Raw genomic sequence first — 25,057 nt, forward strand, 5'->3', positions numbered from 1 at the left:
TTTCCCCCTGAGTTTTAGCAGTAATGACTGAACATCCATATGCAGGTTTTCATGCGAACAAAAACTTTCGGCTACTTGATGTAAATACCAGGAGCACAATTCCTGGATTGTTTGGTAAGACCATGTTTAGTTTATAAGCAGCTGCCAGACTGACCTCCAGAGTGGCTGCCCTGTTTTGTGCTCCCACCCCCAACGAACACTCTCCTTTAGCTCTGCGTCCTCGTAAGCATTTGGTTTGTCTGTTCCAGATTCTGGCCAATGTCATAGGTGTGTCGTGGTATCTTCTTGTTTTAATTTACATATCCCTGGTGACCCATGATGCCGAGCATCTTTTCGAGTGCTTCTTGCCATCTGTATACCTTTGGTGATGTGTCTTTTAAGGTCTGGCCCATTTTTTTTAACCGGGCTGTTTGTTTTCTTACTGTTGAACTTTAAGAATTCTTTGTATATTTTGGATAATGTAATAAATAGTCTTTTGCCAGAAATATCTTTTGCAGATATATTCTTCTAATCTGTGGCTTACTGTCTCATTCTGTTAACAGTGTCCTTCACAGAGCAGAAGTTTTTAATTTTAATGAAGTTGAGCTTATCAGTTTTTTCTGTCATGGATTGTGATTTTGGTATTATATCTAAGAAGTCATTATCAAATCATTGGTCATCTAGATTTTCTCCTATAGTCTAGGAATTTTAGTTTTGTGTTTCACATTTAGGCCTGTGATCCATTTTGAGTTTTACGAAGGGTGTAAGGTTTGTGTCTAGATCAATTATTTTTTTTCTTTTTTGCTTTGGATGTCCAGTTCAAACACTTTTTGTTGAAAAGACCATCTTTATTGTATTACCTTTGCCCTTTTATTAAAGATTTGACTACATTGATGTGGGTCTATTTCTAGTCTGTCTGTTCCCTTGATCTATTTGTCCATTCTTTTCCTAGTACCCCACTGTCTTGATATTTGTAGCTTTATAGTAAGGTGGATTGTGTCAGTTCTCTGACTTTGTTCTTGTTCTTTATATTTGGAATGCATGAGCAGGGGAAAAGGGGCTGGTGAGAGAGAAAGGGAGGAAAGCAGGGAGGGAGAGAGGGAGAATCTCAAGCAGGCTCTACACACAGTACAGAACCCAAAGTGGGGCTTGATCCCATGACCCTGGGATCATGACCTGATCTGAAATCAAGAGTTGGATGCTCAACCAACTGAGCTACTCAGGCACCCTAATTTTGTCCTTGTTTTAAGGTCATAATGATTTAATCATAAATTTTCTTCTAAGAGTTTTATGGTTGTTTAGCCCATAGAGTTAGGACAGTCATACATTAGGTCTCTCATCATTTTAAGTTAATTTTTGTATATGGTATAAGGTGGAGATCCAACTCCAGTCTTTTGCTGAATATCCTATTGTTCCTATATCATTTGTTGGGAAAAAAAAAAAGTATTTTCCAATTGTAAATGTGATGGTATATTTCTGGCTCCTCAGTTCTGTTCCATTGGTCTTTATGTCTGTCATTGTGCCACTGTATTAAGTTTTGAAATCAGGAAGTGAGAGTCCTCCAACTTGGTTCTTTTTTTGAAGATTATTTTATCTTCTCTGTGTCCCTTGCATTTCCATATGAAATTTAGGATCAGTTTATCGGTTTCTGCAGGAAAGGCAACTGGGATTTTGATAGGTATTGTGCTAAATCTGTAGATTAATTTGGGAGTATGGTCATATTAACATTGTTAAGTGTTCTGGTTCATGAACATGGAATTCCTTCCACTTAGATCTTTAACTTCTTACAACAATACTTTATAGGTTTCAGAATAGAACTTCTGGAATTCTTTTGTTAACTTTATTCCTTTTTCATTCAATTCTAAATGGAGTTGATTTTAAAATTATTTTCATATTCATTGTTAATGTATAGAAATACATTTTAAAATTTGTTCTTAGCATTTATTTTTGAGAGAGAGAGAGAGAGAGAGAGAGAGAGAGAGAGAGCAGGGGAGGGGCAGGGAGAGAGGGAGACCCAGAATCTGAAGCAGGCTCCAGGCTCTGAGCTGTCAGCACAGAGCCTGATGCAGAACTCGAACTCACGGACTACAAGAACATGACCTCAGCCAAAGTTTGAGGCTTTGTGTGCCCCTAGAAATACATTTTTAATGTTAATCTTGTACCATGTAATGTTGCTGCATTTTTTTTATTGGCTCAAGTATTATTTTTCATGGATTAAAAATTGTATATATACAGTATCATCTACAAACCCTTATTTTTATTCAGGACTCATTATATGTAGGTTTTATATGTGGTGATCTATCCTCCACCCCAAGGCTGGTGTAGCAGCATATACTAAGCTCCTGGAACTTGGTAGATGTTAGAATCACCCCATGGCCCAGTGAGCTAATTAAAATTACTCAGCCATTGTGCCCCGATCTCCCTCTGTTGAAGGAAACAAACCCTTATTTTTATTCAGGACTCATTATATGTAGGTTTTATATGTGGTGATCTATCCTCCACCCCAAGGCTGGTGTTGCAGCATATACTAAGCTCCTGGAACTTGGTAGATGTTAGAATCTCCCCATGGCCCAGTGAGCTAATTAAAATTACTCAGCCATTGTGCCCCGATCTCCCTCTGTTGAAGGAAACTGAGACAAAATCCACCCACCTTTCATTCTGTTGCAGATCACTGCTGTCCAAAGAAAGTGTCCCTAGTCCTGTGATCCTCTGTCATGGCATCATCCCAGTTTAAAAATGGGCTCTATAGTCTTGGATGGCCTGATCTTTGCCTCTTTCTCAAAACTCTTCTTTGCTCATTTGTTAGTTAGAGCTGTTCTTACAGCCTGTTTCCTTTCTGCCATGGCACCTTTTCACATGGGTTTTCCTGCCTGAACTCCTCCCCTTTGCCTAGTCACCTCCTAATTGCACCTCAGTTGTGTACCTTGAATCAGGTTTCTTTTGCTGTGGTTTCTCATATGCATGTTATATACGATTTTCTTCTCTTGGCTCACTTCTCAGCTGCAAATTTTCATTTGTAGCTTATTTGAGTACATTGTTTACTCATTTAGAAGTTCATGAGTGCTTGGGTCATGTTCACTGTGTTGTTTAAGCACCTTGCACAGTCTGGCATGTGTAATAGATGCTTAACAAATACACATTATTTAATTATTGAGGTAAGGTGATTTGATTCCAAAGTGTTATTTCAGTTCTTGGATGTTTGTTTATGCTGCTAAGATTATTTAGCTAGTCGTTCACCTGGTGTCCATAAATGCTTAAGGGTTTTGGCAATGCTAATCATAAATGACAGTATCATTTTGTAATAAGAATGTTTGGCCGGTATGTTTGGTATGTTGACGTTAATAATACTTCTTTTTTTAGTTTGGTTACACTGCTTTTTATTAATATTCTATTTTTGTGGATCTGATTTGGTTTGGTAAAAGAAATTTTTTAACTCCGTCTCTTGGGGGAAGCTAACTGGATCATAAAATAGTAATGGGATATAGAAGCCTTCACCTAAATTAGGATTTCCAGTAAAGCCAATGTTACTATTTGCAGGGAAGGCTTGGGAAAACATTCAGGTGAGGTCAGTTCTCCTTTATTTCAAAGGACTTTTGGTTACTGGACTGAATGCTGTCTGTAAGACTGGGCTCACTGGTTCTGTGTTGTGCCAGAAAGAGAAATAACCGTTTTGTTGTTAGAAAAATTTATAGTGACAGAGTAAATATTTAAGATTAAAAACTTGGCTTCCCTTTGCTTTTCAAACTTGGTTTTATAAATGAGGTAGCTTAAAAAGAATATGGAAGATGGAGAAATGAAAGTTTTTATTACTTTTCTAAGATGTTCATAGTTGCTACAAGATCTTCGTATATCATAAAGTATTTATAAGAATAGGCTGTGGAAATTTTCAGACTCTCTGTAGTTTCAGAGAGTCTTCACTTTCAGATGATCTGTAATTACTGTATAACTCATTGGCTTTTTACTATCTGCTACCACTGCAAAATGGTACTCTGACTAAAGATATTAGATGATTTGCACATGTAAGGACCCATGTATTTCTGAAGATGACTTTTCTCCTCTCGTGTTAAGATATGTGCTTACTGATAATACTGTCTGTTTGAATCCTCAAGACTTGTTTTTTTGGGACAGAAGACTTAGTGGGATTTATCCAGTGATGATCAGTAGGAGGGTGGGAGTCAGTTCTGTCCTTCAGGCTCTTAGCCTAGTGTGTTGGTCTCTGGTCATATAGTTATAAACTAAGGACAGGTGGTACATTTATACGCCTTTGAGTTCTGAGCGTTCCTAAGAGAATTTTAGAGCTCGGTAGGATCGTTGTGAAACAGAGGGTAGAGAACAGAGGGTTAGTTCTTCACTGTTCTGAGGTGCAGTTGAATTTCCATCTGGCTGCAGCTGGTTTTCTAGAGGATTGAGCTAGTGTTGAGCTTCGACAACTGCTTGGGGGTTAGCACTTCAGGATTTGAACCCTTGCTAAGAGGGGAGCATGCTTATATTTGGTACAATGACAGAGATGTCACTGTAACTCGTGATTTTTTAATTGGTGAAAATATGGGAAGGTGAAGTAAGATTAGATGTGGATCGTAGATTTTTAAAAAGACATAGGATTATTAAAAGACTGAAAGAGCTCTCTGTATGGTTGTCTTACTGAATTTTATTTTATTTGGTTACAAATGAATTATTCTGATACAAAATATGAATAATTTGAGTTCAGTATTTATTGTAGATAAATATTTAAAGCCATGGCCCAAGAAGAGTCTTGATTTAGAATCTGATACAGATTTTGGTAAACAATAGCTATTTAACCAGTATCAGTCTGTTGTGACTTGTATGTCTTCTAAACTCTGACAGGAGTATAAAATGAATGATTAATTAGTAAATAATCATTTCATTGTCAGACTTCTCTTTCATTAGTGATACACTTGGATAAAAAAGATAAAGCAGTATACTGTTTAGATAGTATGACATGTTAATATAGTAGTATAAATCAAAATTTGAAACTTTTGAAAAGGAAATTGTTTTTAAAGGAAACTATTGCCTTATTTAAACTTTACATTTAAAAATTTTTTGTCATAAGAATTAAGAAATGCTGATGGGGTGCCTGGCTGGCTCAGTTAGTTAAAGCCTCGGCTTCGGCTCAGGTCATTATCTCGTGGTTCGTGGGTTCAAGACCCGCATCGGGCTCTGTGCTGACAGGTTAGAGCCTGGAGCCTGCTTCAGATTCTGTGTCTCCCTCTCTCTCTGACCCTCCCTTGCTTGTGCTGTCTCTCTGTGTCTCTCAAAAACAAATAAAAAACATAAAAAATTAAAAAAGAATAGAAATGCTGGGGCACTGCTCGGTTTTATATGGAAACCAACTTGGTAATAAATCATTAAAAAAATAAATTTAAAAAAGTAAAAAAAAATAGAAATGCTAGATCTCTGAATTTTAGAGGTCGTCTTTTTGTTTTGTATTTAAATTAAGCTACACTAATGAATTATTTGGGGAAGAAATGATATTATATATACAGATAGAAAGTCAATTAATTGGTAATACGAAATTAAAAATGGAAATGCCTGAATTTTTTTACATTTTGAATGTACAGATGTGGCCCGGATCTGTATATGACTGTTCTTTTCACATTGTGATGTGCTTCTCACTGTTTTTGTTAAATTGCAAAGTAATACTTGTACATCCATAGTGACAATATTTCAGGTACTCAGAACCCTCACAGCCTCTCATTCAAAGGCAAGCACTTCGGCAGTTCACAGCACAGTCTGCCAACTAAAGCATGTCTTTCTTTTTGTTTTTCTAATTTTTATAATGTTTTATTATTAATTTTTGAGAGAGAGAGAGAGGAAGAACATGAATGGGGGAAAGACAGAGAGAGAGGGAGGCACAGAATCCGAAACAGAGCCTGACGCGGGACTCGAACCCACAAACGTGAGATCTGACCTGAGCCGAAGTCGAACACTTAACCAACCGAGCCATCCAGGCGCCCCTAAAATATGTCTGTCTTGTTTGAATAGCTCTGTTCTTAAAAATTTGCTCTATCCATTATTACACTGCTTTGTTTTGGGGAACACATACTTTTTCTAAATACAAAATGGTAAAAGAATTAAACAAGTATCTTGGTTTAGGTTTTGTTTCCTTTTGTAATACTTATTAATCTTTGAAGTGACCGCCTTCCGCTCACCAAAGAACACTGGCCAACCCCTTGTGGAGTACAACTGGCAGGTGTGGCTAGGGTATGGGAGGTTCTCACTCTCTGGGATTGAGACTTGCCTTATTTCCAGGACTAGCAGAATCCATAATTATTGCTCTCTCTACTTTTGCCGGTATTCTCCCAGTATTCTCCCTTTGTGCTTAAATGGGGTTCTTCCGGGCTTTAGATTTTAACTACTCTTGCAGTTACCAGCACCTGAAGTGCTCAAGGTTCTTAGAGCAGCTTGTTTGCTGGCTGCCTGGGCAGCTGTGTTAGCAAGAAAATGGACAAGTGGTTTGCTTTAAGATGAATCATTTTACTACAGTTATGTGAATTTGTCTCATATACCCCTAATTTAAAAATAAATTTATATCTTACATAAGCATAGAAAGTATTAACAAATTGTTATTTTTCTCATTGAAAACAACACTTGTTGAAAAATTATACACATGTATTTTTGTTAGATCTGGGTATTCAACAAAATAATAGTTTGTTTCCATTTTAATGTAAGATTGCAAAGTCCTAAAAAACTGGAACTAGATTGTCATGATTTTCTTTATACATCTCTGCTCGACATAGTACTCAGCATAAGTAATAAATATTTTTCATTACTGAACAGTATATACCAAAATCTTCCCTTTTTATTAATAAAATGGGACACTGAAATGTAAGGGAAATAAAACTGGAAAAGATTAAGTGAAATAGTTTTTATGAAGCACAAAGAATTTTTTTTCCCTTTTTTAAAAAAATTTATTTTTATTTTTATTTTTTTTGCCCCAATCATCACTACTTTATAAAGTCTCTCATGGAGATATTAAATATACACCCTCTTCAGCCATCTCTAGTAATCACATACAGTATACCAAAAGTTTTCCAGCCTGTTTCATAGTTATATACATTGTTTAAAAAAAAACACAAGGAATAATTATTATGTATATTTTTCTTATGCTGAAGCACAAAGAATTTATTGCCTTACTCAGGTACTTTATTTCATACGCTCAAGCCTCCTCATTTTTTAATGCTTTTTATTGTGGAAAGTTTCAAAGATGTACAAAAATAAGATACCTAGCTTGAACAGCTTTAAATTCTTGTTTCATCTGTACTCTGCCATCCTTAGATATAATTGTGAAGCAAATCCTAGACATTATATGGTTTCATCGACAAATATTTCAATTTGTTTCTCTAAATGATAATCAAGCCTTTGTTTTTAGACAGCTTGTTAAATAAAATACTTAGTATTCAATCAGTACCTTCTGTGCGCAGAACACACTCTTCATAACCTAAGGATGCCTGGTGAGAAAGTGAAATCATTTTAATAACTATTGACACACTAAAAGCTCTTCATATTCGTGGGCTGATTTTTTTCTCTCTCTCTTTTCAAAATCCAGGCTTATGCTTCCAATGCTGTGTGTCCTTCTCTCTCTACCCCTCCCCTGCTCATGATCTGTCTCTCTCTGTCTCTCAAAAATAAATAAATGTTAAAAAAAAATCCAGGCTTAGTTCATTTCCAGTTCTAACAGTTCCTGTGGCTTCCAGCTCATTCCCTGCACATCCACCAGGGGGCAGATGAAGGAAGAGAAAAGTGAAATTTAAGTGAATCTGACTTGAGTTTCACTTTTATTCATCAATCAAATGGAGTTGCAGAACATTTGAGGGGCAATTTTTCAGAAAGAAACAGACTTAGGAAACAATTCGCAGTTTCCCCCTTGCTCTACAGAGACCAAATATTAGGTATTTCAAAAGGGAGCTAAGTAATAATCTTTTATAAATGTTTCCAAAGCATTATCACAATCTTTTAATGTTCTCTGTTAATGATTTGGGCTTTAATGAAAATACAGCATTTGAACCTGTGTCTAATTTTTGGAAGCTAAAGCTTTGGATAACTACTGGTGAAATTTCTCAATGAGTGATGAACATGTTGCCTCGACGTATTTAACTGGACATTTGATTAGCAGTGAAGGAGCACAACTACTGTGTTTATGCCCGGATAGTTCTCCATTTCCTTAAAAACCTCAGTTTCTACATCAGTGTCATTGAATGAATTATGTTCATGGACACTTATAACTATATTATGGTTATTTGTTAACTTATTTATGGCAAAGATGCTATTCTACTTGAAGTATGTTTGATGTTGAAACACTTGAACACCGGAAAAGTTGATTTTTAGTCTGGGAATTTTAAATGAGCATCTTTAGAGTTGTATGTGAACTAGTTTTTTGTCTGCAAGTGTGGTATTTGCATAATCTAATATGTGGGAGTTTTTCTGCTTTAGTATGCTATATACTTGTTTTTTTTGTTTCTGAATTAATATATTTCTTTTGGAAATGTTATTTTTCCCAGTGGTCTATTATGAGAATCATTTCATATATGTGGTTTTAGCTGTTTTAAGATATTGGGGGGAAATGGTGGGATAAATAGGCAGAAATTGACTTTCCTGTTTTGTATGTATTTTGACATCTGTTTTACATTTATGTTTTTCCTTCTGTTGCCACCAATGACATCTCTGATTATCAAAACTTTTATATCTCTACAGCATGGCATGTAATTCTGATGAAACTGTTATCTTATATTTCTGTAGAGGTTTTTTTTTTTTAGCACTTAATGCCTTTTATTACTTAGCTTCATGCGTGAATTATGTAGCATATGTGAAGAGGCTTAAACTGTTTCCATTATATTCTTTCTGGATGGTTCCTATTATATTTAGAATATACTTATACTTTAGACAAAGTAAGAATGTTGTTGTTGTTGACCTTGACACGAGATAACTGGGCAGACATTATATAGCTATGTTTGAATCTTCACAAAATGTGCTGTTAAAGCCGACCGAGTCCTGGCGGGAGACTCTTCTGGACAGCAGAGTTATGGAGCTGTTCTTCACGGTAAGTCACTTCCGGTACCGGTGGTGAGGGCCGAGGGGGAGCGCTGCCCTGGAGCATACGTGCTTCTGTGTTCTTCTCAAGTGAAACAGGACAGGTGGTTTTACTCCTCCAAAGCCTTCTCTTCTAATCGGTACATCTGCTTAATTAGAAATTATATAGAAATGTTCTTGCTGGTTTATAAAACTGTTATAATATCTTATAATAAATGAATATCTTAGAGCTGGAGTTCTCAAACTTTTTGATCTCAGAAACCTTTTACAGTCTTAAAAATTATTGAAGACCCCCCCGAAGAGCTTTTCTTTATGGGGTTATAGCTATTAATATTTAACATAAAATTTCAAATAAAAAATGTAAAAAATTTATTCATTTAAAAATAGCAATGTGAGGGATGCATGGCTGGGTCAGTCGGTGGAGCATGTGATTCTTGATCTCAGGATTGTGGGTTCAAGCCCCATGTTGGGTGGGAAGAGTATTTAAAATCTTTAAAAAAAAATAGTACCAAAACCATAACATATTAACATAAATAGCATTTTAATGAACAGATAGCTATATATTTGGAAAAAGAAAAGTTTATGAAGAGTGGCATTGTTTTACATTTTTGTAAAACTCTAATGTCATGCTTAATTGAAGACCACCAGATTCTCAGATCTGCTTCTACAGTTGGTTGTGATCTTATAGGTCAGGTGACCTTGAAGAAACTCCACCATATACATGTGTGACACTGAGAATGGAAAAGACAGATACTGTGTTAGTATTAGTATGAAAACTGTCTTGTACTTACAGACAACCCAGTGTGATCTAGCAATGTCTCAGGATCCCTGGATCACACTTCAAGAACCACTGTAATAGGGTACTTTACGTACTCATTTATGAGTCATGGGTTAAGTTAGTGTTTTTGAATAGCAAGTTATTTCGATTATAACTTCAAATAGTCTTGTTTATTATTTGCTTTAAAAAAAAGTAGTCTTGGGGTGCTTGGATGGCTCAGTCTTAAGCGTCTGACTTTGGCTCAGATCACGATCTTGCAGTTTGTGAGTTCAAGACCCACATCAGGCTCTGTGCTGACACCTCAGATCCTGGAGCCTGCTTCAGATTCAGAGGGCCCTCGCTCTCTGCCCTTCCCTCATTCATGTTCTCTCTCTCAAAAGTAAATTAACATTAAAAAAGAAAAAGAGGTAGGCTGTATGTTCCCATGTTTGTTCATGAGAGGCCCCACTATAATAGTCAAAGACTGGTGGAAAAAAAATGTCTGTGCATGGAGGGGAGAAGGATACTGATTTGCTGTTAGTAATGTAAGCTCACTAGTCAGTTAGATGTAATGACTGGGGCAAAAGTCCAGAAAAGACCAGTTAAGAAGAAAGAAATGGAAGCTCTTTTACTTAATCTCAACCATTTTAGTTTCTTACCTTTTTATTTGTTTGAAAAATCTAATTTACTATCCATACAACTGCCTTCCTTTCTTGATTGAACCATTTAAAATTTTGTAATTCTATGGTACATATTTTAAAGTGCCTAGAGTAAGATTATTCATCCATGGTTGTTTACATAAAAATGTTTCCTATAGAAATGCTCAGACTTCATTACCTTGCAGTATATTCTTTACATCAGAGCAGCGATGAGTAAAAGCACTATCTGTATCAAAGAGGTAATTATAACTAAATTAACAGATCCTGGCTCTTGCCATATCTGACAGAAATTGTTTTGATATGTATCCAAGTTCACTTCTTTGTGTTATTCATTTGACTGAAAGAAGAACTCATTCCAGCAGTTTTTGGAAAGGTGAAAAACGTGCTGGCAGCCCTGGAAAAAGCACCCCAAATCTGAGCAGCTGTCTGGACAAAGTAGACAGCTGCGCCTGTCAGCTGTGAACTGCCACATGCAAATAGCTTCTGAGTTTGAAAGTTAACCCTTTTCACATTGTCATTTTAACAGTTGTGTGTTTGTGGCCTGGTACTTCATTTAAGGAGATGATGAACAATTTTAATTTGTAATTTGCTATAGAAATGACAGTGGCTACTCTTTTTATTTCATTCAGGTTTTGTTAAATTTATTTTCAGTCATGTGAATTCATTACCTAATAGGAAGCAGTTTTCTGTTGGTTATCCTTATTTCTTTAGATTTGAGTATATAGACATAAATATACTATTGAATGGAATTAAAACTTTAAATATGTTGGTCACATCTGAATTGAGAAACACTCTAGGTTACATTCTGCCCCTCAGAAGTTTACAAATGTCTCAGTTTTTCTTTCTTTCATAAGGTATTGGAAAAACCACTCTCTTTAGTTTTTCCTCCTACCTTTTTGACCTCGTTTATGGTCTCTTTTTCTGCTCTTTGAAAAAATATTAGTGTTGTATCTCAGTCCTCAACCTTGGTGACTGTATACACTTTCCTTCAGCTCTCTCTTCCACACATAGGACTTGAAGCGCTGCTTCTGCACCGATGACTCCTGAATCTATATTCAGCACAGGCTGCTCCAAAGTTCCAGAGCCTTATAATCCAAGTGCTTACTGGATGCTTGAGTTTGGATGGCCGACAATATCTCAGACTCAGCGGGTTTCAGTAGAATTAATTTATCGACTTACTCACTTGCTTCTGTTTATTCCTTGTCTTGCTTCACCATCCACCTCCGTGGCTGTTCTGCTAGACTTTTCATTTCCTTATCCCTCTGTTTTCCCTGTTCAGGTGATAAATTCAGTTTTCAGTTTGTACAGTGTGGTTCAGTTGTGGTAGAACTCCTTTGCAGTGCCGACATGGGAAGAAGAACAGGAGTCCACTGTATTATACAGGAATTCATCATGGATTTATCATGAGTTTTCTACGGTTCATATATCAGAGAACATACGTTCAACAGTACATGCAGACTCTCTGGCAGTTTCTTATTTTGTATTTTATTCATAATCAGCATTAGCTGCTTCAGTCATCATTTCTTTTGGTTCCTTACTTCTGGACCAGGAACAAGCAACTGTTTGGCTCTAAAGGTAGAAATGAAACTCTATTGCCCCAGATTGCATTGTATCCATTGGTTGAGTGTGCCCCTGGATAGCATGCTCAAGTGTTGATTAGATTCAGTGGCTTGATGGAATTTATAGTTTTCATTTCAAGAATGAATTCTGTTCAAAAGTTCATGCATTAGACAGTGTAGATTATATGAATTTGTGTATTATACTTTCACTGTATAAAACTTAAACTGTAATAGAAGGTATTTTGAGGGACACTTGTGTCCCTCTAGGCCAGGGACCAGCAGACTGTTTCCACCAAGGCCAGGTAGTGCGCTCTGGGCTTTGTGGGCCGCTGTTCTTGCAGCTGCTGCTGGCCTCTGCCTGTGTGGCATGGGAGCAGCCCGAGCTGAGACCTGAGCAAACCAGTGTGGCGTGTTCCTGCAAAACTTTATTAACAGTCACCAAAATGTGAGTTTTGTGTAATTGTCATATGTCTTGAAATTTATTATTCTTTCATATTGTTTTCCCCAACCTTATAAATATCTAGAAACCATTTTACAGGCCATACAAAAATGAGCAGGAAGCCAGATACACCAAATACATACGCCAGTACACCAAAGAGGGCGGTGTATTTCAAGCATCTCAATTAACTTTGTAACTTTTTAGTGTTTTAAATTTCTTAGAGCCTTAATAAAGTCAAGGTTTTAAAGATTAATGAAATCAGTCAGTGAATAAGGATCTAGTACCTGTTTGCTGTGTACCAAACGAGTACCTGTGAATATTTACAAGAAATATTCCAGCTGCAAGCAATTTATAAATGATTTGCAGAATCGAAGTGAACATAACTTGAAACAAATAGAGAACAAATGTTTAAAAATTTGTGACACATTCAGAAAGCAAAGGAATTTGTGTAAGAACAGAAACACTGGAGAAGTCAAATGCTTATGGAAAGTAGAAAATGGTTGCCATAAATGTGGTTGGTCGATTAAGATGAAAAATTACCTAGCAGTTCTATTTTTTTGTTTTCTTCCCTCAAGTTTGCACATGAGCGAGGGAGGGGCACAGAGAGAGGGAGAGAGAGAATCTCAAGCTCGTTCCCGGCTGTCCACACAGAGCCCGACTCGGCTGTCTCAGGATCTGAGACCATGACCCGAGCCGGTGCCAGAGTCGGCCACTCAGCCGACTGAGCCACCCGGATGCCACTGTAATTTCTTTACTAAGTGTGTTTTCCTTAATTATGTTTAGTTATGTCAGCTTAAAGAAATGAGCCATCTTTAAAATATGAGGATATTAATAACACTGTAAAATTAGGGAGCAGCAATGCATTTCCTTTATACAGACCACTGTGTACCGGGTATTCCACATCAGTGTTGCATCATTCATATAAAATCTAGATGAGGTTTAAAGTGAACTTATATATAATTTCAACAAAATTTTTAAAAAATTAGCCCTTCTTAGTAGCAGTGTGTTGAGGACAAAATGCAATACAGTCAAATTGTGGGCAATCTCAGTTAATGAAAGAGTGTGCTTATATACTGGTTGAATGAGTGAGCATCTGGGGACTGAAAGGTAAGTTGATTTTCTAAGTGTACGACTGTTTACTTCCACTGAAGCAGCATCTCTATAGTCTTGACTGAACTCGTCTGCTAACTTTAGCAAGAAGCTGTAGCTCGGCATAGTTAGCATAATACAGATGGCTGTCGTCGCTGCTGTTTTTAGAAGAAGCAGTATGTCTGACTGGTTGGCATCTGCTTCTCTCTTTGTCATAACATCCTGGAGACAGTTCAATTTTCAAAATGTAGGTAGCCCTCAGTTACAAATTACTTGATATGTTTAAAATATCATGGCCTGTATTGTAAAGTGTACTGAGGGAAATTTTTCAAATTTAGTTAAGTTCAGGAACTAATTTTCTACAAATAACTAGCTACGGTGAATTTTTCTCTTACCTCATTCGGCATGATAGACACGTGACCCTTACAAAAGAAGAATTTACTTTTATGGATTAGTAATTCTTTCTAACAGGTACATCGAAAAATCAGAGAAGATTCAGATATGGCACAAGATTCTCTTCAGTGCCTTGCCCAGTTAGCTTCTCTTCATGGACCCATCTTCCCCGATGAAGGCTCACAAGTTGATTATCTAGCACACTTCATTGAGGGATTACTGAATACTATCAATGGGTAGGTATACTTGCCCTTTATAATTGAAAAGAGAGCTTTCAGTTTTTTCTTTATGTTTAACAGTAGAGGAGAAAAAGAAACTAGTGATCTTCCCTGTTTATATTTTAAAGTGTAGTTATACGGGAATTTGAAATTAATACACAGAGACATGCCTTTAAAAATGAATAGGTGATAATATTTGCATGTTTGGAAATGAGTTCTTGGGACTTTGCTTCTACCACTTAGTAATACTCATTACTCGGTTTGTAGAATTGAAATAGAAGATTCTGAAGCTGTGGGAATCTCCAGCATTATCAGCAACCTGATAACTGTGTTCCCTCGAAATGTTCTGACTGCCATTCCAAATGAACTTTTCTCGTCCTTTGTTAACTGTCTCACACACCTCACTTGTTCTTTTGGGCGAAGTGCTGCACTGGAAGAAGTGGTGAGTGACTATTCTAAAATACATGGTGTCTGTCTTTTACAAGGAAATTTGCGATGCCTCTGCCACATTTCTCATGACAAGTAATTAAGCAAATGCTAGCTCTTGTCAAAATTACATTTTTGTTTATATGTGAGAGTTATTTGGTAATTGGTATTTAGAAACCTCATTTTAAAATTGTTTGTGGATTAAAATCACTTTTGTATATTAAATTTATTGGTGTCAAGATTTTAGCTTTGAGATAATTTAGTATCTGAATGTAGGAACTATAATGAAATGTTTGTTTAAGGATTATATTGAAACTCCATTTCAAAGCTTTAAAGGGCGCTGCTGTAGTGTAGTTGTGGTTATAATTTTATATTTTTTTGAGAATTTAAAATTTTGGACTTGTCTGGAAATTATGTATATATAATTTGGTTCACATAATTGTAACCATGCTGGTTTTGATTAGGCTGTGCTTTTTAAGTTTTTTTGGTTTAATAGTATATCTTGGTAGAAGTTAATTTTCATTAAATTAAGATCAGTAACAGTACTAAAGATGTTTTTTGATACAAGTTTTCAGATGTATATTTTCCAGATATAAAATTTAATTTAGGAAACATGTACTAAAACCCCTTAACAACACAGCTGTGTTTGTAACAGCTAACTGTGAATAACTACATTAATCATGGGAAATAATTGATTTTTTTCCTCCATAGTGGTTCTTAAATTGTTGAAACTAATTCTTCTTTTTATGAACCAGTATGTGAATTTTTTTCGAAGACTGTAAGAGTAAAAAGAATGTTTGGCAATAACTTATAATTTCACGTTAAATCCCGTGTTTTGTTGGGGGTGTGGTGACATCTGTGTGCATTTTCGTATCCCTTTAGAGGTGTTCAGAAGCTAGAGAACTCGGGAGCGATTTGTGTGGTTGGACCCTTCAGTGGTTTGATGAGGAATGGGACCAGGTCAGGCAGATATACGTGTGTTGGAAAAAATGTACTTAGTAGAGGAATAGAAGCTTAAAGGCATCATATGTGAGATTTGAATTTCTCAGGGGGGAAAATATTTTAAATATTTAAGGTTTAGTCAAAACCCTTTCAAGTTGTTACAAATTCTGAATCAAATCAGTTTTCATTTAACATGGTCTCATTGTGCTTTTCCCTCTTGGTTTGATTTCTCTTCTAAACTAGGTAGATTAAACAGTATGTTGGTCACATATTGAGAAACATAGCTGTATTTTAGTTTCTGTTTGTGAGTTAATATGGAAGTTTCTAAACATTTTATAGAAGAATTGCTAGAAGATAGATAACATTCTTGTTTTGCAGATTAGTTTCGAATTCATTATTTTGACCAGGAGACTGACAACTTGGAAAACAATTTTTGTCAAAGTTGACTGAGAAATTTTAGAAAGCAGCAGGTTTGGATCCTCTTTCAGAGCAGATGTGTATTGTGCTTGTTTCACAAGAAGCTGTGCTGTGGTTACAATATATATACCTAATAGGTTTCATGTAAGAAAAATGTTCTTTTCATTTGTTTTATTAATTTCTTTTAATTTATCTGCTTCTGACATTTGAAAATGGTTTTAAAAGAATTGGTCACCTCTTTGAAAAGGCAGCGGGGGACGGGGGTGCTTCATAAGTTTAGCTTTGTCTAAAGCTTTGTGTTGCTCAGGGTAGCTAGGCAGGCGAAGTTTGGTGAAGCTAAGGGCTAAGAGAGAGGCCCCTGCACCATGAGTTCCCAGAAGCCTGGACAAATCCTCATAAATATCATCTCTGCCTCCTGAGGTTTTCATTCTATCTTGTGTGTGCTGGGGGAGGGGACGCTAGGGAATGCACCGCCAAGACCAACATGACCAGATCTTGCCAAACCGGAGTGGAAGTTCTGGGACACAGGTCATATCATCTTTGTTTCCTGAGATACCCAGTGATTGTAGGACTGGTATCTAATACAGAGTTGTTGACTTCAGATGGAAAAATACACAAGTAAATGATCTTTTAAGTAAAACTAGAAAAATTGAGACAAAAGAGAACTGCTTTGAGAGTCAGTGATTCAGAAAGAAAGATCATGAACTTTGGAAGGAGACAGTATTGCTTTACCTTTTTTGAGCATGTTGTTATAGGTAGGGTAATAATTTCTTCTAATGTTCTTGAGGGTAGATTAACAGTAGAGAGTGCCTGTACAGTATGCACAATAAAATGTGGAATAATAATGATAAAAATGAACCTTCATAATAATAGCATATATTTTTATACAGAACCTGTATTGTGAACACTGTCTTACCAAGTAAGATAAGTTTTTTAATTTTGTTGTTTTGTGCAAGCCAATAGTTTTAATATTACTTTTGTTCATAATTTTAATTTTGTGAAATGTTTGCTTTTCTCTAAAGTGAAGGATGTTTTTTCCACAATAGGAGAGCTTTTGTCTTATTGGGAGAATAGTTTTTAAAAATTATACTTATTTAGGAATACAGATAGTCTCCTTTTTTTGAAATTTGTGTCTCTGGTGGCTGTAGCAAGAAAAATATATGCCTTTAGCTTCTATTCCTCTACTACGTACATTTTTTCCAACACACGAATACCTGCTTGACCTGGTCCCTTTCCTCATCAAACCACTGAAGGGTCCAACCACACAAATCGCTCCCGAATTCTCTAGCTTCTGAACACCTCTAAAGGGATACGAAATTTGTGTCTCTGGTGGCTGTAGCAAGGGAAAAAAAAAAATATATATATATATATATATATATATATGTGGAAGGGGAGAAATATTTGATACTAATGTGCATTTCATGAAGTGTGTCCTTGCTGGGTGGCTTTAGCCTGTGTGTGAAAACAGTGATTTATGACAGCTACTTACTTGACTGGCAAGTAAACTGAAAGTCTGTGCTCAGAAAGGGTAATTCCAGTCTTCAGCTACATTGTTCTGCTGGCTCTTAAAATTTCCTGGTCTTACTTGAGGCTTCCTGAAGCCAGGAATGTTTTCATTGCACCCCAGAAATCAAATCATTGTGTATTAGCTGGACTGGAGAGGTGAGAATGACTATAGAGATGGAACCATTGCCTTAAAAATTAACTCTAACGCAGTAATTATTCATATCACATCAGTTGTTTCATCAAATGTTTATAATACTAGTATTTCCATTTGAATCAATTCAGTGAAATTGAATTCTGACTTGAACTGTACACTCTGGTTTGTTGGGTTTTTTTGTCAGTAGAAAGTCTTACGTTTAGCCTCCAGTAGGCTCAGCACTGGAGCCGTAGAACTTGAGTTGATTGAGCAGAGCTGCCAAGCATGATGCTTAAACCGTGAAGTGTGTGTAAAATGTGTGTGTGTTTGGGTGTGCACAGGTGTGTGGGGGTGAGTATGTGAAGGAGGTGGTGGTGGGCAAACATTGTAAAGAAAAAACTTTTAGTACACTGGTAGCCTAATCTCAAGACCTGCAGGACAAAGTACAGAAGAAAAAGATACTTGATAAAGTTGTAGGAAGTTCACTGTAGAGTGTAATGTGGTAAAGTTTAGCATTCTTCATTCAAAATCTAGTTTTTCTGCTCAGTGGACATTACTTGTAGGGAAGAGATGTAGTGTAAAGGAATACATTGAAGCCACATTACAAATTGGAAATGGGAAGCATAAATCTGGGAATATTTCAGTGATGAGAGAAAGCTATTACTCACTTTGGGGGGGAGGGGGCATGGTGATATCAGTACAATATATATATGGAGTCAGCCTCTCTCCTAGCCTCACGAGAGGATGGGACCATTTGAAAAGCCACGCCAACCTCCCCATCCAGTGGTTCCGATGTCCAGGAAAGAGCAAATGAATAAATTGGTGATAACTGTAGAGAGCAAGACAGCTGTCCAGCCCCTATTATGTGCATTTATTTTATCTGCTTGAAATGGTTAAAAGAGAATTAGATGAGGTGCATGAGTATTTTTTAAACCTTGCACATTTGAAATACAGTATACTTCTTTTTAATACTAACAGTAGCTTTACCTCTGTTAGGACATTTGGGAGAAAATTGGCTACTATTAAATGTCTTAAATAAAGATTCTTATTAAAAGAAGTCTTTAAAAAATAATTTCATTGTTTCATTTAATCCTGGTTGGATCATAATTTTACCAATGCACTGTTTCCTGACTTGTCTATGAGTCACCTCTGTTTTTCTCAATTTGCTAAGCTAATCTTAGCACAGATCGAGTGTTTCTGTTTTACAGAATTCTTGCACTTGAGATAGACTACATAGATGATTGAGAATAAAGCTTACATACTGTCCTGTTATTTCATGTAGTATCCTTTGTATTGTTTAAAACAATAATACTAGCATTAGAAACGTAAACAGATCTAACGTGCCAGGAGCTCAAAAACAAGTGCTGGAGTGAGGTGGAGAAAAGGGATCATCCCTCGACCCCTTGGAAGCCAGGCGAGTCCCTGAGATGTCCGCCTACTAGGATTATTGCTGGATTAAGTCAATTCCACACGTATTTATTGAACACCTGCTGTGTGCCATTCATGGTGCCTGATACATGTACATTATTTAGCATTAAAATTTGGAAATTCTATACATTTCTGAGAGGAAGAAAGTCTATCGGTCAAGGAATTTAATATTTAAAAACTCTTTCTGAAAACTGCAGCTTGGACTCTTGTTGGTTTTGTGGGGGCAGATTTTTTTAAGTGATTTATCTGTAAGATTCTCCTAACAGCTGCAGTACTTGTTCACTAACTCAGTTTCTCTTGAGGGACGTGAGAAGCCAGGAATACTGTCAACTGCATAGGTATTCTGAAGTTAAATTCATTCTGTGCCTTTACGACTGGCTAGAAAAAAACCAGAATTAATTAATTCCTTTTGCGTTTAACATTCAATGACTTCCTAATTTTTAATAGAGTTCATGAAGCTTCATTTGTGACATCTCTATGATTCTTTTCGATATTCCCTTAAATAATACTACCCCAAGAAAAGAATCTACTTAGAGCAGATGAATAACAGCATGAACGAATACAGTTCTTTCAGTCTTTCATCTTGGGTACGTCCTTTCTTATTAACGTTTTACACTGTACACTACATATATTATTTGATCTGTCACTGAACTTGGGGGTTGTACCAATGCCTGTGTATTTTAAACTTACTGTGAAATATTTCATCCATATGCAATAAAGAAATTCATATGTGTAAAGAAGTTGTAAAGAAAAATAAAATGAACAACTGTATACCAACCATCCAGATTAAGAAATGGTATATTGATAGAACCCTTTTCTAACCTTTACATTTATCTGGAGTTTTCTTGCCCCCTTCTTTTATTGAATACACATTTTTGTCACATCAGTTGTTTCTGCAAAATGATTTTTTTTTATCATGTTTGCTAATGAGCACTGTTAGTGAACTTCCTGGTCAGTGTTGCTGGCACTTTTTTCGTGACCTCTGTAATCTCTGATTATTTCATTTGTTTTTACTCCTAAGTCCTTGAAAGAGTAATTACAGTAGCAGCAGCCTCAGGCTGGAATGCAAAATGACGTAAGGCTAAGGAACTTCTTAAAGATTATTCCTTAGAAATGAAATTTTCTATGTGAGAGTGAATTGTCCACACCACATCTTACTGGATTTTTAATGTCTGAATCAAATGCTTCCTTTTTTTTTATTAACTCATGTAATTTATGTTTACATGTGAAGAAAATACTGATGATCAAAGAAAGAGCTTTTCAGTTTCATGGAAAAGATTTGGAGTTCTCAGTTGGTAATATATTTGTTGTTGATAGAAAGAAGATCTAGTACAGTGAGATGGATCATTCCAAGTACCTATGGTAACCTCAGTCCTGCGGTTGTTAGGAGTAGAATTGGACTTGGTTGCAACGTAACAATAAAATTTTTAACTACTCTAGCATGAGATGTATTTTCTTTTCTTATTTTTTTAAATTTTTTTATTTTAATGTTTATATTTTTGAGAGAGGGACACACAGAGCACAAGTGGGGAAGGGGCAGAGAGAGAGGGAGACACAGAATCCGAAGCAGGCTGTCAGCACAGAGCCCAACGTGGGGCTCGGAACCCACGAACTGTGAGATCATGACCTGAGCTGAAGCTGGATGCTTAATCGACTGAGCCACCCAGGCACCCCACATGAGATGTATTTTCAATACAAGAGTTATCTTATGTACTTTTATAATGCCTTGTATTAGGTATACACACATAGATTATTTTTTAGAACAGTTTTAGATTCACAGCAAAATTAGGGGCACCTGGGTGGCTCAGTCAGTTAAGCGTCCAGCTTCAGCTCAGGTCATGATCTCATGGTTTGTGGGTTTGAGCCCCGCATCAGGCTCTGTGCTGACAGCTAGCTCAGAGCCTGGAGCCTGCTTCTGAGTCTCCCTCTCTCTGACCCTCCACTGCTCGCACTGTCTCTCTCTGTCTCTCCCAAAAAAAAAAAAAAAATTAGATTCACAGCAAAATTAAACGAAAATACGGAGTTCCCATGCCCCATCCGCCCCTACAAATCAAACACACACAACCTCCCCTGCCCTCAGCCTCCCCCACCCGTGTGGTAAACATTTGTTACAGTTGATGAACCAGGACTGACACATCGTTATCCTCCAAAGTCCATACCTTACTTTAGCAACCCTCTTGCTGTTATGTGTTCTGTGGGTTTTGAGAAATGTGTAACAACGTGTATTCACTATTACAGAATCATGCTTCCCCTGTTCATTCCTCTTCCCCCCATCCCTAGGAACCACTGATCTTTTACTGTCTCCATAGTTTTGCCTTTTCCAGAATATTATATATTTGGAATCAAATAATATTAGATTTTAATTTCTGAAATTCAGTGTCAAAAAAGGAGCAGGTTCACATATATATTTTTTAGAAAGCCTCATTTGATAACATCTTCATAAATAAAATTAACCACTGTTTTTTTTATATTCACGTAGTTACCAGACAGAAAAGCAGATGCTTTTCTGTGGCTGAAGGGCTGCAGATTCACTCCTCTATACACTTCTAAGTAAAATATGGGAGTTGAAATGTAAGTGCTGTTATCATAGTTTGATTACCTTCTCCACCCTCCAGTCCCAGATGGAGTAAAGTGGGGTCAAGTAGTCTCATAAGCTCTAAGCCCCTTTCCAAAGCCTTTCTGGCAGTGGGCCTGACAATACTCAGGGCATGAGCACACAGTGTCTAGCTTGGACTCCTTCGTCATCCCTGTGCACGTGCTCTGGCTTGGCTGCTGGGTGCTGGCCAGAGTGGCTGGGGAGCAGGGCCAAGCATTATGTGTGAAAAAGCACTTGGTTCGGTTTCAGTTCTCCGTGATGTGACTGAAAGATTTAGTTGCCAATTGTCATCAACCAAATTTCTCACACTTTGCCTGATAAGTTACTTGTATTGGTGTCCAAAAGGAACCAGAAGGGTCTAGAAGTTTTTAGTTCTTATTTTAAATCACCATCCAATAAATAGGGGCTCTTAACAGTCTGTGATCTTCTGCCTTATCTAGTATCAGCGCTTTATAGGAGGGATTATTGCTCTTTCAATAATAAAAAGGCTTAAAAAGTGGCATTCACATTGTATTTATACTTTTTTAATATATGAATAATTAAAACTATGATAACATGCATTATATATGTACTAAAGAACAACAAAGATAGTTTTAAGAAAATGTCCCACTTTTTCCTTTTGAGATACTAGAGGTCAGAGGATGCTGTTCCCTAAGTTCCTCTTAAGATATGTTACCAGTCTGTTTATTTTGGCAAGATAAACTGTTAAGACTTAACAAATGATGTCTGCAGAGCACGTGCTTTGTTAAGTACATAAACAGGCCACAGATGTTTCTTTGGGAAGAAACTATTTTATTCATGTCTGTATTCCAATGCTGCGCTCTCAGCATTCAATATGTTTTTGTTGAAGGCGTACAACCACACTTTTTTCCTGCTGCTAATAACACATTGAGCACTCTGCCTGGCCATTTGTTCATTTTATAGATCATTTTTTTAGTTCTCAGATGACCAGAGATAATTTTATTATGTCTATTTGATAACAGACGACAACTAAAACATGATGTTCTGAAACATTATGAAACCGTGTGCGTGTACCCATGACCCAGCCCAAGAATGTCACCAGCACTGCATCGATGGCCAGCCAGCGTACTCATGCTAATCCTGTGACCCCAGTGGTACCCTTTTTCTACCCCTATAAGAGAAGTGCCCACCGTTCCGAATGTTGTCATTCTCTTGCTTTAAAATTTGGGGAGTGCTTGGGTGGCTCAGTTGGTTGAGTGTCCAACTTCGGCCCAGGTCATAGCCTTGCTGTTTGTGGGTTCGAGCCCTGTGTCAGGCTCTGTGCTGACATCTCCGAGTCTGGAGCCTGCTTCAGATTCTGTGTTTCCCTCTCTCTCTCTACTCCTCCTCCATTCACGCTCTGTCTCTCAAAAATAAGCATTAAAAATTAAAAAAAAAAAAGAGTTTTGATCATTTCTATGTACAACATGTATCATTGTGTGAATGTTACACCACAATTTTTCTCCATTCTGCTGTAAGTGAATGTTTGAGTTTCCTTTTTTACCATTATAAACAGCATTACAGTAAACATTCTTTTGCATGTTTCCTAGTATATATTCATGAGAATTTTTCTAAGGTCTAAACCTAGAAGTGGAATTTTTGGATGCTAGGATATGTAAATCTTCAGTTTTACAAGACAGTTCAAATTGATTGCTGAACTGATGGGACCAGCTACATGTTCAGCAGCGGTGTGTGTGAGTTCTCATTGATCCATTGTCTTCACCATCATAGTTTTGCCAAACTTGTAAGTATATGATATGGTCTTAATTTGCTTTTCCAGGTGCTGATAACATTGAGCATCTATCTATCTATCTATCTATCTGTCTATATATATATATATGTGATTTCCATGGTTAGTCTTATGAAATGCTTGTTCAATCCATTGCCCATTTCCCTATCAGGTTGATTTTTTTTTTTTTTTTACTGCTTTGTTTTTTTGTTTGTTTTTAATGTTTATTTTTAAGAGAGAGATACAGAGCATAAGCAGGGGGGGAGAGGGAGGGAGGGAGAGGGAGAGGGAGAGGGAGAGAGAGAATGAATCTGAAGCAGGCTCCAGGCTCTGAACTGTCAGCACGGAACCCGATTCAGGGCTCAGATTTACAAACTGCAAGACTGTGACCTGAACCAAAGTCAGACGCTTAACCGACTGAGCCACCCAGGCCCCCTTTCTCACTCCTTTGTAGAAAATTTTCATATATTCTGTACACTAATTTTTTTGTCAGTTACTTGTTACAGATCTTTCTGGTTTTGTGGCTCTTCTTTTCACTTTATGGTATTTTTTTCTTATTATTAACTTAGAATAATTTTAGATTTATAAAAAATTGCAAAGACAATTCTTTTTACCTAGTTTCCTCTATCATTACCATGTTATATTATCATGGTACATTTGTCAAAACTAAGAAATCAACATTGGATGCATTTTTATTAACTAAATGTATAGGCTTTATTTGGATTTCATCAATTTTCCACCAGTCATTTTTCTGTTCCAGGATCTAACAAATGTTTTTCATCTATTGTAGTTCAACTTACTGCCATTTCTTTTATTAAGGGTTTCTGGCTGGCTCAGTCAGTAGAGTGTGGGATTCTTGATCTGCGGGTAGTAAGTTTGAGCTCCATGGGCATAGAGATTACTTTCAAAAATGATTTGCATTATTAGTTCTTTGTTTCATACACCTTCCCTTCCTGTATTTTCTTCTAAATGTTTTAAAAGTTTGCCTTCCACGACTTTAGTATCTTAGAATTTAATTTTGATTATGGTATCAAATAGGGATCCAGTTTCCTTTTTTTCCTCATGGATAACAGATTTGCCCCAGTGTTATACGTTCCCCTGTAAGTTTAAAGTGTACAGCATGATGGTTTGATTTACGTTATCTGTGAAATGATTGCTACGATAGGTTTATTTGTTAATATCTGTCATCTCATATAGATATGATAAAAAGAAGACAATTTTCTCCTTGTGATGAGAGAACTCTTGGGCTCTACCCAAATAACTTTCCTGTATATCACATGTTAACTGTAGTCGTCATGTTGTACATTACCTTTCCAGTACTTATTTATAACTGAAAGTTTATACCTTTTGACTACCTTCCTCTAACCATTCACACTCTCCCCTTCCCCTACATCTGTTAACCACAAAGCTGATGTCTTTTTCTGAGAATAGTGGAGTTTTGCTTTTTTTGGGGTGTTTTGTGTTTTTTGGGTTCTACATTTAAATGAGATCATGTAGTATTTGTCTTTATCGGACTTACTTCACTTAGCATAATACCTTCGAGGTCCATCCATGTTGTCACAAATGGTAGATTTTCCTCGTGTTTTTTTTTTTTTAAGTGACTGAAAATAATTTCTTTATTCATCTGTCCATGGACACTTAGGTTGTTTCCATGTCTTGTCTGTTGTAAATAATGGTGCTATTAACATGGGGTTGCAGATTATCATTTTGAGTTTTTATTTCCTTTGGATATAGTCTCA

General features: G+C 36.6%; 1 protein-coding gene across 9 annotated transcripts in view; it reads left to right on the forward strand.

Moving 5' to 3' along the window:
• Positions 1 to 25,057, forward strand: part of XPO4 (exportin 4) — a 125,317-nt gene that overhangs the window by 71,101 nt on the left and 29,159 nt on the right. For all 9 annotated transcript variants that reach the window (XR_003907742.1, XM_029936983.1, XM_029936984.1 and 6 more), the window contains 3 exons: positions 8,925 to 9,037; positions 14,002 to 14,159; positions 14,409 to 14,583. Coding sequence is in view for 8 of the 9 variants with exons in the window: in XM_029936983.1 (XP_029792843.1) it covers positions 8,925 to 9,037; positions 14,002 to 14,159; positions 14,409 to 14,583 (446 nt within the window). In the remaining variant the exon portion in view is untranslated. The remainder of the gene's footprint in view (positions 1 to 8,924; positions 9,038 to 14,001; positions 14,160 to 14,408; positions 14,584 to 25,057) is intronic.

This window comes from Suricata suricatta, chromosome 4, assembly GCF_006229205.1.
Source record: "Suricata suricatta isolate VVHF042 chromosome 4, meerkat_22Aug2017_6uvM2_HiC, whole genome shotgun sequence".
NCBI classification, from domain to species: domain Eukaryota; kingdom Metazoa; phylum Chordata; class Mammalia; order Carnivora; family Herpestidae; genus Suricata; species Suricata suricatta.